The sequence below is a fragment of the Rhinolophus ferrumequinum genome, chromosome 16 (genome assembly GCF_004115265.2).
Source record: "Rhinolophus ferrumequinum isolate MPI-CBG mRhiFer1 chromosome 16, mRhiFer1_v1.p, whole genome shotgun sequence".
Classification (NCBI taxonomy): Eukaryota; Metazoa; Chordata; class Mammalia; order Chiroptera; family Rhinolophidae; genus Rhinolophus; species Rhinolophus ferrumequinum.
The window spans coordinates 34,193,732-34,208,083 of record NC_046299.1 but is presented as its reverse complement, the minus strand read 5'-3'; the positions used below and the strand labels follow the sequence as shown (position 1 = coordinate 34,208,083).

Below are 14,352 nucleotides of genomic sequence, written 5' to 3'. Positions count from 1 at the left end.
GCAAACATCAGCATAACAGGTGGACCTGGTATCGTCCAACTCATTGGAAAAGGAAGTGGATGACCAGTTTTCAGAGACAAAAGTGAAATCTCAGTGCAATTAACAGCATCATAAGGCTAGTCCCTGAAAGTTGAGGTGAATAATCACTTAACATAAGCATACAAAATTCCTATTCAAGTAACCATTGTGTGATGAACTGAAAGAATTGTTCCTTCTTTATTTTTTTTTAAACCTGTGAGAAAAACAAAATCAATGCTATTGATTGTAGACATAAAAAAATAGGGACTTGAAGGTACACAGCAGAGTTTAGTCCTGAACAAGAAGGACACAGAGGTGGACCAAGATTAAGCCAAATCACAGACATTTTTCAATAAGAAAAAAGGAACTAATAAGAGGAGAGGAATAGATGAGAGATGATCTATAGAAAAGGTAGTAGGTAGTTCAATGTCCAGAAAAGACTAACAGGTATTCATAGGAAAAGTTTAGATTATTTTCTTTTTGAATTATTGCCATTCAACTTCCATTGTTTTCTTGCAAATCACAAAACTATTTTTTAATCTTATGGTTTAATGCTGAGCATCTTATATAAGTTCCCAAAACTGGGATAATAAATATGTAGTGACAGTAGTTCTAATCTATATACTTTCAAAGTTACCACTGCCCAGACACTAGGTGTGGGGACCCTGGAGCCAGATAGGCAAGATTTTCACCATCACATACTGTTTGTATGCTCTTGGCCAAGTTATTTAATGTATCCACACATCAGTGTTTCATCTACTAACATGTAGCTGATATAATACCTACCTCTTAAGGTTGTTATGAGGATTAAAATTTTAATCCCTATAAAGAGATTAAACAGTACCTGGCATATGTAAGTACTTAATAAAAGCTATCATTAACAAGCACCTCATGAAAAAAAAAATCACGATTTTATTTAAAAGTTTAACTTAAAATAGCCAATGATCAAAGAACACTAAACACACACTTGTCATTTTTAGAAAATAAAATGTAATCTATGTGCTTCCACAATGTAAAAAATGTAATCTATCTGCTTCCGTGAGGATTACAGAAAATGCTCAAAACCAGTATCTCTAAGCAAATCAACCATGTTAATGGGTACGAATTAGACATTTTTCAATATGCAAATATCAGGTAAGGTTTCTAAAGAAGAAGTTTTATTCACATCACCAATTCTGAATCAGTAAATCAGAATTTGTTTTATTTTGGATGACAGTAGAGTGAAGTGTATCTTTACCATAAAAAAGGGGGAAGGACAAGAGTGTGGGAATATTAAATGTTATATCATAATTAAGGCCAATGTCTATCCATTTAAGAAAATAAACTGTATTCAAGTATTTCGCAAGAGGCATTTGAAAACGTAATTAAAACGTGAACAGCCTTAGCAACTTAATCTACTTACTCAGCTGACTTAAACTAATACCAAACAATTCTGATCAAAACTTGAAACTGAAAGTTCTACTAGCCAGCAATTTTACGTATCTGAGAGTCACACAAGTCATTTTGCTTGAAAATACATGATAATATATTTACACTGCCTTCAGATGATTTCCCCCAGTCATCCTAATTAGTAAAATCTTACCATATGACTATTATCTTTTGTTAAAATGATGAGAAACTTTGGCATTTAGGTATGCAATAATACTTGGGACACTGCCCAGGCTAAAATAAAAATCACTTAAGGCACATGTAAGACAAGTCTTTTATGAAGAAAACTTCATTTAACTGAAGAGAGACAGGAAAAATTGGACTCAATTTCCATGTAAACTCCCTGTGTGTTTTTCTGAATGTCTTGATAATAAGCAAGTGTGTGAAAGATCTTCTCTATGCTATTATCCATTGTTGCTCTAGTTGCTACCCTTTATAAATATTAATGTTCACAGATGGAAAAGAATCCATCTATATCAAGAACATTGCTATCTAAATTTTGAGAAGATTGAATGTGTTGATAAAAAAAACTAATTAAAAAATGAAACATTTCCTCAATTAACACTTATAAATATTTAAAGGACAGGGTTTTGTTTTGTTTTTTAATTATTTTGATATAAGGGTATTAGCACAAGATCAGCCAAGTTACATTGAACTGGTTAGAATTATAGCTTGGAGTCAGAGTAGCATCACTTTATAAGATTATGGTCATTTTAGTGACTTTAACACTAATCAACATTCATTATTTCATGTTTCTTTCTTCCCATGAAAGGAAAACATGCCATTATAAATTCCAAGTACACATTATGAAAATTTACCTAAGCATAATATATATATACACAATGCGTGCCAGTTTTTTTCAAAGCAGCTTCTATCTTAGTTTGTCCAAGATTTATTGAAACAAGCTATCACTTATTAATTAGGCAGCTACTATGCCATCCAACCTTTATAATTTGCCTCTATCATACACATATAAAACATTGAAAACATTCTCTTTTTATGGAAGCATCATAGCAGAAAATGTAGTCATATACTGCAAGTTAAAGCTAGAGTTGAAGACACTGATTATCTGACCAAAAATACTTCCAATAGACCTGAGCTTCCACTAAAGCTTTGTGAGCTTGCTCAGTGATCTGACATTGTACGGTCTTACTCAGTACAGTAAATAGCTTTCTTCCACATTATCATACTTGCCTGATGTCTGAAAAAATATGAGATTTTCATATTAATATTCCAAACACAAGCACTTCATACAATTAATATCTAAGCAGTGTTCCACCTCTTTTCAAACTGTTTCTCAACAAAAAAGGTAAAAATGGAATGGTCTCGTGTCATCTGTTTGCAGGCTAATAAGATAAAAGGGAATATTTGAATGTCAAAAGATCAGGGTTATAAGCCATACCTTCCATGACATACACCAGTGATCCGACATCTCCTTCTTTGATGATGCAACTGTCTTTCCCATACTCCACTGGGTACATACAATCCACAATCTCCTGGATCTGTGACAGCTCCAAGTTCTTCATGAAGTCATTGTCAAGGATGGCTTCCTTTATGAGATCCTTGGACCTAGTGCAAGAGAGGGAAGATTTACTGGCACATCTGACAAGTGCTTTCACAGTTTGTGAGGTTTAGCAGAGCCAAACAGTGTTCCAGCACATTACCAATGCATTTTCTTGTTAGGAATCCAATAATTCTCTGAAAGACCTGAGAACAAAGCAATTCCATGGACACAGGAAAGGCACTGAGAAACTTTCCTTTAAGTATTTCATTTAATGAATGTGTGACATTTAATGAATATGTGACAAACAAATAAGCAAATCACAGAATTCCATATCTGCTTTAGACTGTTTTTTAACCACAAAGATTATGGAGAAACCAATGGACAAATACTTTAAATTGAAGTTTGAAACTTAGTTTAAGAATAAATCTGAACGAAATACAAAATGTTATAGAACACTATTATTATTATGTTTATATATTATAAAAGGACATCAGGATGTATTATGCCTCTTCTAGACTGTGTGTTTCATGAAGGGAGAGATCATTTTTAATTTTTTTCTCTACTGTTTGCCCAGTGTCTACCACAATACTGGTTATAGTATGGGTGCTCAAAAAAATTTTTGGATTAAAAAAAATGGTAAGAATTGGATTTCTAACTCGCTGTTTGAAACAACTGGTAGAAATTTGACAGTTGTTTACCCATACCTCATCCTTCTGTAGAGAATATTTATTTCTTCACCAACTAAAATTGAGGTAATAAGGAAGATAAGTCTGTACTGAACAAGATATTTCAAACACAACATGATTTAGACAAGGGATTAAACATGTAGTCAGTGTGAAAGATATTTACAAATTCTATAATTGGGATTCAGTGGTTAACAGGAAAGTTTTGCAGAACTTAAAAGATGGTGATAATTTGATTCACTGGGATAATAAGCGCCAAATGACTTCCTAAGGTTATAAAAATCAAAGCGAACAGAAACCAAAATGTATTTTGTCAGGAGGAACACAATCAGAGTACTGTCAAAGAAGTCAAAAACTGGATAAGATGAAAGCAAAGACCTTAGCTACATAGAGGGGAAGCAATGCATTTGGGATCGTATATGAAAAGTCTTAACTTCAAAAGCATTTGACTACGAGCTGGTCTTTGTCCACATTTACTTCGCAAGTGACTTTCAGGGAAATGACTTGCAGTTGTAAATACTGACTAAAGCATTAGCTCTGCCATTTTTGGGTGGCTTTTCATCTAGACCTCAGTCTAACTGTATTAGCCTTCACACAGTATGTTTTATTGTTGTTGTTTCTTTATTATTTTCAGGTGTACAAAATAATGTAATAGTTAACCTATTTACACCCCTCACAAAGTGATAACCCTCCTCCCCCAGTCTACTATCCCTCTGACATCGTATATAGTTGTTACAATTCCATTGACTCTATTCCTTATGCTGTTCTCCACATCTTGTGACTATATATATATGAATATATAATTATAGATGACATTCATTATATTCATACAGATGATATTCAGCTTCAGGGGTACATTGCAACGATCAGGCATCTACCCTGCCCATGAAGTGATCTCCCTAATAAGATAAATGTCCATCGGATACCTACAAAATCTTTACAACATTATTGATTATATTCCCCAAACTGTCTTTTGTATCCCTACGGCAATCTTGTTACGAATTTGTGCTTTCTAGTCCCCTCACTTTCTCCCTCATATCCACCCCCCTCCCATCTAGCAACCCTGTTTTTTCTCTATACCTCTGAAACTGTTTCTGATTAGTTTGCTCATTTATTCTATTCTTTAGATTCCACATACTTGTAAGTGAGATTATATGGTTTGTCTTTCTCCATCTGATTTATTTCACTTAGCATAATGTTCTCTAGGTCCATCCATATCATTGCAAATGGTAAGCTTTCATTCTCTCTGGCTGAGTAATACTCTACTGTATATACATTATGTTTTATAACGATTTAGTTTTAAGTAACGGAAAGTTCTACATAAAAATGAAAACATACAGAACTGTACACCTGAAATCTATATAGTTTTACTAATAATTGTCACCCCAATAATTTTTTTAAAAAATGAAAACAATTGAAAAGTCATCACTATGAAAACTATTCTTAAAAAGGACAGGCATAACGCAATTAAAATTACATTTATGAAAAAAATCATATGGAGAAATTCTCACACTATTTTTTAACTGAAAAAGCAGGACACAGAATTACTTGTAGATTAAGAAAGTATGTGTGTAATGAAATATAAAGAAAATAGTCTTTGAAGTTATTAGATGTATCTGGGACCCAATCCAAACAGTGCCACCTATTAAACCTTGGGCAGGTTGTTTTACTTTTCTGAATTTCCATTTTATCATTTGTAAAATGGAATTTTAAAAATTACCAACCTTACAGAATTGTATGAGAGAACCAGTGAAAATATAATGTTGCTTTCAGTAAATGGTGGGTGGTAAAGGTGGTACTAGTATTAATTGCAGCAGCAGTAAGAGGAAAGGAAGGACTAGAATATACCATTAAAACTTGCAACAATATCAGAGGGAAATAAAATGCTGGCAGCAGTTGCCTTTGGTGACAGAATTATATTATTTTTCTTTCTACTCTCCTCCATTTATAAAATTATCTACAATGGGAATGCTATTTTACACTGAAAACCTTTCATTTTAAAGGTAGTTTATGAAAAGTGTGCTATGAAGAAAAAGAAAAATAATAATCTATTACTCATTTAATACTGGTTGACTGTTATTTGTATATTCAGTATTACTCTTTTAAACAGATTCTCTTCCATATGGCCTGTGTTTAAATACTAACAGCAGGAATTTTCACCTAATAAAGAGATGGTGACGAATGGCTAGTGGCTAAGGACTTCAGAATAGGCTCTATTTAAAAAGTCTGTTTGTGAAACTTTTAGTTTAGTGTGACAGGGCTATTTCATTTTATACTTTTTTTGCATGTTTTTTCTTTTTCTTTTTCTTTTTTTTTCAATCGGGCTTGCCAAAACTTTATGTCTCCTGAGGGAAAGAGTTGTTTCTCTTGACTCTTCAACACAAGATTAAAACTTTGTCCCCATCTATGATTTTATGAGCTCTCCTTTCTTAATTAACTTCACAATTCCTGCCCTCAAGAATACCAGTAGCACTTTAAGTGACTCCTGAGCTCTATTGTTCTAGGATTACTTTCCCAAATACCAGGACTTATTTGATCTTCAGGAAATTAATTTTAATCAAATTGATATTATTCCCTTTACTCAAAATTCCTTTATTTTGCTGGGGTCAGAGAATGTGGCCTACAATGGGTTCATATTTTCTAATATAACAAAGACTGGATGTTATCAATCCCGGAATCCCAGCATGTTTAGCTACAGATGGTATCTTATCCTTTGGGAAATATTAATAGTGCTCCATTAAAAATCTAAGCCCTAGAAATGCCACAAGATTAGAAATAAAGCTCTCTTCCAAGAAAATAATTAGTTCAGTCCAAAGAAGATTGAAGGAAACCAGTTTCTCTCTTCTCATAAACAGTACTATTAACCTATTTTATGAAGACATCAAAATGGTGAAACAACGAGGCCTAACACAGTCATCCCTTAGAATCATCCACATTTTCAAGTGGTTATGGAAAGTGTGCGAGTGGGGAGGGGGACGAGGGGAATTTAAGGATGCTCTTGCTTCTCGAGTTTCATGTTAAGTGGAGGACATCTGATCTCATGTCTCTGAAGAAACAAACTGGAGGCTTTCATGTGTGCTTTTGTGTCACTTTAAAACACTGAGAAATAGAGGACCTATGTTATATCGTTTATGCCTGCATACAGGTATTGTCCAATAACGGTTGCCTCTGAAATGTCACAAATAATCCATCTCTGCCTTGACAGCAAGATAGAAATCTTGCACCTCTGTGCAGTATAACTCAAAGATGTTCTTGTCAGTGAGTTATACTTAAAGCCTTGCCTCTTTGTGTAATGTTCCCTTAAGTCCTTTTCAATCAAGGGCTTGAAACCTTAGGTCAACTCTCTCATCAGTCTCCACTTGCTCCAACATTAGACATTATAATCAATCAGAGCCCCCACGTAATTCTTCTTTGAATCTTTTTTCCTTTCCTGAAGAAACAGTCTAAAACACTCACTGTAACTAAAATATGATGCTACATGTGTGATCATTTGAGCTGTGTTATCAGTATGCAAGCTGGGAAAGCTGCTAACACAAGTTCCAGAAGGGGGTTATCTGTTCTGAGAGTATATACTTTAACAACATTTTGCAAAGAATCAGCAGCCTGACCTGGGAGAAAGAAAAGTACAAAGATCTTGCTTTTTGATCCTTCCTATCTGCTTCTGCGAACAAATAATCTACTTTTTAAAACGCTTTTTTATTTTTCCATGCCCCAAATTTGTGGCTTTTTAAATCCAAACATCCATAACAGTCACTTGCTTATTTCATGCTAGCCCTATTGATTTGTCGTCATCACATTGTCAGTCTCTGAAATATTGGTTATATACAATAGTGTGGGGGTGAACTGGCTCTCGGTGGAGGGGGTGGGGGCAAGCCGTGGTTTGTAGTGTTTGCCAATTTCCATGGTATAAATACTCCCACCACAGTCAATTTCAAGCTACCAATGCTAAGCCAACCTACTTGTAAAATCCCTGAAAGTCTAACAAGCAGTTCTAATGAGCTACATGAGTTGGCTCCAGCACATCACTGGATTTAGATTATTTTTCTAACACCCTGAGAATTTAGTGTGCCTTAATTTATAAATGCTGTAACCAACATGATGATCCTTTCCTTCCTCATGAATTTCATTAGGTGGTATAATATCCACAGACAATTTAATGCCAGGATTAGCACCAGGTCTTCCAAACTTTCAGTTTTAAGAAAGTGAATTGGAAAGTCCTCTTTTTCATTTGCTTATTGCAGAGAAAGTTCCTGAATAGACAAAAAAAAAAAAAGAAAGAAAAGAAAACAAAAGGATATTTGATGGAAATTGTCTTCTACACAACCTTAGGTAAAAATGGGACATTCTAATGTAAGTATGCACTACTTCTCTAGCAAGCGAGCCAGTATTATTCACTAATAATAAACAGAGTCTCATTAGTTTTCTCAACATTAATAAAATGATATTCTATGTTGTGGTTATCATAGAGTTGGCTAGCAATATCTACATAGCACTTGTGTTACTTCGAAGGGCAGCCAAGGCTGTTTCAGATTGGGTGGTCAGGAAGCTTCTCTGAGCTGCGAATTTATGACAGTAGGATCCAGCCATGCAACGATCATGGAGAAGAGCATTCTAGGTAAAAGAAAAGACACATACAAAGGTCCAGAGGTTGAGATGATCTTGATCTGTTCAAGGATCAGAAAATTAGACCTGTGTGGCTGAAACACAGAGTGACTGAGAAGGAAAGGGATAGGAGAGTGAGACTGCAAAGGTAGGCAGGAGTCAGGTCTCACAGGGCCTTGAAGGCTGTGATAAGAGTTTTATTTTATTCTAAAGTGTTAGGAATCTAGCGAAGGACTCTAAGAGGAGGTATGATTTGCAGGTAATATATCAGACATAAAGAATAAATAATATAAACTTACATTTAAATGTTACTGAGTTCATAGATGTTTTCTGTCATGCATTTCAACAATTAATGCATACTAAAAGCATAAGTTATTATCATGTTAATAACGAATTTTATATGTGAAACTCTTTGGAACTGTCTCATAAATCTTATGTTTACTTGGTCTCTCAGGCAACTTTCACATATTAGGAGAGAATAAGTTCTCACCTCCATGTCAAGCTATCTCCAGAGGCTGTAAAGCACTCCTCTCTTTAGATTAGTTTCCCCGGAACACACGCCAGGCAACAGTAGATATGTCTCAAATGGCCATGCCCAGAAATGTGAAAGTTAACATGTGATCCCTTCATTTGACAAAGACTTCCAGGTACTTTAAAAAATAGTCAGAGCTATTAAATTATTACTACTAATAAAAATCAGCTAAAGTAGAAAACTTCTATAATCAACTGCTTGGGGAAAAAAAAACAAAAAACAACCCCTCACTAAATCTCTTTAGCTCTCAATGGTTAGTTTTAGGTTCAAATGACAGGAAAAGCAGTCAATACAATTTCAAGGTCACCTTGATCTACAGTATAGTCTCTGCAGTTGGCAATTCAGAAGTCCAAACCCCCATTGATAGTGCAGAGCTCTTTTACGCAAATGAAATCATTGCAGGAAATACAAATTGGTAGTTACAAAATAGTCATGGAGATATAAAGTACAGCATAGAAAATGTAGACAGTAATGTTGCAACATCTATGTACAGTACCAGGTGGGTACTAGACTAATTGGGGGGATTACTGCATAAATTACATAAATGTCTAACCACTGTCCACATGAAACTAATATAACATTGAATGTCAACTGTAACTAAAAAAAATAATTAAGAAAAAAAGAGTTTCTAATTCCAGGAGTTATTGAAGCAGGTTAACTCTACCTATCTACTAGGAAATATTTGATTCACAACCTATAGGCAAGAAAAACTCTTGGAGTAATCCTCTCACTGCCCCAACTGTTAAGATTCTGCTCAAACAGTGGGTATTATTTCTTGTCTAACAGCTTTCCTGAATGATCTCTGTAGGTCGGCATAAGCTGGCGGAGCTAAGAAATATCAATCAGCCCACATTTTTCAAAGATAAAATTTAATCCCACAAAGCTATTGGCCAATTTAGATATTTCCTCAAAACTGAAAATCAGTTTTTACCAAGTTTCAGACTGTATTTTCACATCAATCAACTACCATAGCTAATAAAATCTCATAGCAAAAACAGTCAGAAAGAAATCAAAACTATTTGCAGCATCCATGTTTAGAATCAGTATTTGATACAAAACATGGGAATCACGAGGCCAAAATATATGACAGCGACATAGTTCTTAGGTGACTAATGATATCGATCTTTTGTCTATTACATGCATCAAATAATTTCCAAATGCAATTTTCCTTCTAACTTTTTTATGTAATTCTAACATAAATGAGCATCTGAATGAAATTTAGATATCATAACTCTGATGAAAAACAATGATTGGGGCAAGTAGAAGATGCTAACCCATAAAACATTTGTTTACAAAAATATCCCTTAAGGCTTCTCTTTTTGAACTAATATGTTCACCTTATTCTCAATGACTAGGACCAATGCTAAGTAGCTCTCAAAATCACTGGTTAGATGTTAACAGATGGCGCAGACTTAATTAAAGGAAAAGAAAATTAATGTTCTTTGTAGGCTTTCATTAATATCCAAAAGTCAGTACTGAAGTTTCCCTGTCAACTGCTCAAGTCATTCAGTGTTCCAGAGATCCCTTTTACAACTACTTCAACTAGGGAGCCTAACTTAAAGTAAGGCGGTCTCCAACAGAGCCCAGATAAAACTCTTATCCTGTAAGCTCCTCTTTCGTATCATAGAACTGTAGACTTTCCGACATGTGCTGTAAAGTGGTTTTCATGAGAATAAATAAGACCGTACACATTACATTACAGAAGGTAAAAACCATGTGGCCTGATTATGAATTAATACTATTTTTGAAGTTTAGATATTTAAACTGCAAAATAGAGCAATGATTGGAAAGAAAACATTTGGCATATTGCAATATGATGTTTTGAAGCAATTTTTTAACTTTCAAAATACGCAAACAATTGAATTCTCCTAGAATTCACTTGTTTCCATCAAGGTCAACGTGATCACACTGTGAGCATCCATTAAGTTCCTCACCACCCAGGGTGATCCTGCCCATGGTACCCATGATGCCCAGGGTGGACTTGGTACCATGATATTTTGTGTTGTCCTTTGAAAACCATGTGTTTCATCACCATGTGTTATGCATTGTCATTTCAATTATTGCAATAGCTTGATTTTAAAATTGATCATCAATGAATCATTTTAGAAAAATTCAGTTGTTCAGATGCTTCTCATATTTGATCTTTGGGATAAATTACCTTACATTTGTTTGAATTCAGCGTCAGGAAAATAACATGTTTCTACCAATCACCACCTCCCCCACCACCACCACCACCAGAAAATAAAAATGTGTATACTTTCATTTGGCTGAAAATTATGACTTGGATCATTCATTCTTTCCTCTGGTGATGCTTCCAGAAAATTAGAGCCTTGTTATAGTGACATGCAGGTCCTAGGAGGTAGATCATTTACTTTGATGATCTTGGTTCAATTTCATCTCCAAACAGCTTGGTTTACATTAGGCTTTAACACATTTGACACTGTATCTGCCTGAAGGGAGATGGCATATATATTGAGAAAAATGTTCAGTAACTAAAATATTAAAACCAAACAATCATGCTCCTAGCTGTAAAAGCTCTCTGGTTTCCAGGCTTCTTAACCAAAGTGAGAAATAAACCAATAATGACAACATGAGTCATCATTATAGTAATAGTAGCAGTAGTAGCAGTAGTAGTAGTACCACTACTACTGGTATTTGCTAAGTTGTTACTCAATGTTCCCCAACGAAGACCCTTACCCCATTTAAGTCTCACAATGACTTGCTATGTTTGCCAGGGTAGAACTGAAACTCAGAGCAGTTATATGAGTATAGCCTATCCAGTGTTGTGCAACCAGTGCATGATAGGTAGAGTCAGGATTCAAAAAGATAAGTCCGTTTGACTTCTAAGCCACGCTCTACTAAATTGCTCGACTTCTAAGCCCACCATGCTAAATTGTACTGGTAATTTGAATATAGTATCCCAATTATAAAATCCGAAAGCAGATGTTCTTCTCACCTATCTCTAATTCTGCAAAACTAAAAAAGCCACGTTTCAAAAAAATATGATCTTTCATCTGAACAGACCCTTTCATGCTTTCAAGCCAAATCCACATCGAACGTTCCATTCTACTATTGCCACAAACCTATGTCGCAGGCAGAACAGATGTTACTATTATCCCTATTTGACAGTTAAGAAAACAGAGGCACAAGGGGTTAGAGGCCTGCCAAGTTTGTTAGAGATTAGAGTAGAACTCAGGTCTGGTGACTATCAAACTGAAATAACTGCTTTTCAGATACACATTCATAGTCTCTGTGTCTCTCTTTCTTCATACCTTCAACCATTGTCATGTTCAAAGTGTACAAAAATGTACTATCAATTTAGGTAATATCTGTATTTGAATTCAAAATAAAAAGGAAACTCATTGTGCTTGTAGGATAAAAATAGAATATCCCAACAAAAACTACCAAATGTCACCATTTTGTAATTAATGTAATTAATGACCTATAATATAGATATATTTCAAAGAATTCTGAACATAAGATACTAAACATTGAATGCTTTCTACATTATTACAGTAGAAATATAATATGTAGGATCTGTAAACTTAACAAAACATGTTAGTATATCGGTTTATGCATTATAATCTAATGAGTTAGATACCTTAAATTTTTACTGAAAAAGACTGAGAGGGTAGGAAAAAAGGGTGGAAGGGAAGGAGGAAGATAAATATGATTTTATAACTTGAATCCACTATTTATCTACTTGTACCAGGCTGTCCTTTAAAGACTTGTCCCCTTTCAGTGACAAAGAGTTAATATTTATCATTTTTCTAACATACAAATTCTAGGTTCAAATTCAGCCACTGCAGATAAATACAAGCTATAGTGATTCATGGGTTTATACCACAACCATAATTATCCACAAAGTGATTTAAAAAGTGACCTAGAGTTGCTGCTGACACAAGTACAGTATTTATGAAGTAAGCCGTACCTACAAATCTGAAAAATCACTTCTAAAAATGTATCCTTTGTGAAAAAAGATCACAACCAACAGTGAGAGAAGGACAAAAAGAAACCGAGAAGCCATAAAGAAGTTTAGGCAGGCCATGAAGCCAAGGAGATGAGTATGATAAATACATGCAGAAGACACGGGGTTTATAATATGAAATATAGTTGAATTGCAAATAACACATTTGCAGGGACATTATCTAACAGTGTCTGAATGCCTCCAGCCAGTCAAAGGGGGAACGTAAAGGCTTTGCCAGGTTGCGGTTCCCAAAGTCAGAGACAGGCTATAGAAGGCAGGTGAGTTCGTTGCTGAGGTTATGGAGTACTGAGTAAAAGTGAGGTCTGGAGATAAAGAGCTTAAAGAATCCAAAGGGAGTTCAGGCAGAAGCGGGCCCAAGACATCGGCTCTTCTACCTGAGGTAACCAGATGGAACAAAAAGATGCATGGGGGAACGGGTCTCGGAAACCCTTTTCACGAAGAAGGCGCCGAAAGCGAAGAAGGAAGCCCCTGCCCCTCCCAAAGCTGAAGCCAAAGCAAAGGCTTTGAAGGGAAAGACAGCAGTCCTGAAAGTCGTCCACAGCCACAAAAAAAGGAAGATCCGGACGTCACCCACCTTCCAAAGGCCCAAGACACTGCGGCTCCGAAGGCAGCCTAAATATCCTCGGAAGAGCGCCCCCAGGAAAAACAAGTTTGACCACTATGCCATCATCAAATTCCTCCTAACTACCGAGTCAGCCATGAAAAAGACAGAAAACAACAATACACTTGTGTTCATTATGGATGTCAAAGCCAACAACCACCAGCTCGAACAGGCTGTGAAGAATATCCATGACATTAACGTGGCCAAGGTCAACACCCCGATCAGGCCTGATGGAGAGAAGAAGGCATAGGTTCCACTGGCTCCTGACGACCATGATGCTTCGGATGTTGCCAAAAAATTGGGATCATCTAAACCAAGTCCAGCTGGCTAATTGTAAATACAAAAGTTTTTCACTGTAAAAAAAAAAAAAAAGAGGGAGAGAGATGCAGAGGGAGGACAGAAGACAGAAGGCAGTGATTCCAGAATATTCCTGGGGCAGTGGTTTCCAGAAGTTCAGGGAACTCTTTCATGGAGTGGCTGGGTTATGACCTACCCACAGATGTGAAGGTGCTATTAAAGAGGTAGGGATTGTAGCACAAGCACTCTACACACTGCCTTTCCGTGTTTCTGCATTTTTGTCACTCTCTGGAATGAATGAGGAGAGCAGGGAAAAGGATGAAGGAATGTAAACGGGGAAGTAATCCATGATGACACTCTACCATTGCTTGTGGGTAGAGTCTAGGTACAAGGAGAGCTGCCTAGGAGAAAGTCTTGTGAGGATTTTTAATTGAGGTGCTTTTGTACATATTACCTCACCTTATCCTCCCAATAAAAACGTCCAGGAATAATCAGTCATGCTCATTAGGAAAATGGTTGATGTATCATTCAACTTCCACCCCATAGCCCTTTTTTAAGGCCACGCTGTTCCAGGTGTACCAGAAGACCTATTTGGGATCTGAAATAAAGACCTGTCTGAAAATGTAATATGCAGGCTGAGATTTAAGGATAAGATGAGCCACCTCAAAGGAGATGGATGAGAGAGACACTTGAAGCAAA

General features: G+C 35.8%; 1 protein-coding gene and 1 pseudogene across 2 annotated transcripts in view; one reads left to right on the top strand and one right to left on the bottom strand.

Moving 5' to 3' along the window:
* PRKG1 (protein kinase cGMP-dependent 1) overlaps positions 1-14,352 on the bottom strand; it is a 1,124,480-nt gene that overhangs the window by 968,101 nt on the left and 142,027 nt on the right. For both annotated transcript variants that reach the window (XM_033130095.1, XM_033130094.1), the window contains exon 2: positions 2,849-3,015. In XM_033130095.1, the coding sequence (XP_032985986.1) occupies positions 2,849-3,015 (167 nt within the window). The remainder of the gene's footprint in view (positions 1-2,848; positions 3,016-14,352) is intronic.
* Positions 13,160-13,687, top strand: LOC117036271 (60S ribosomal protein L23a-like; annotated as a pseudogene).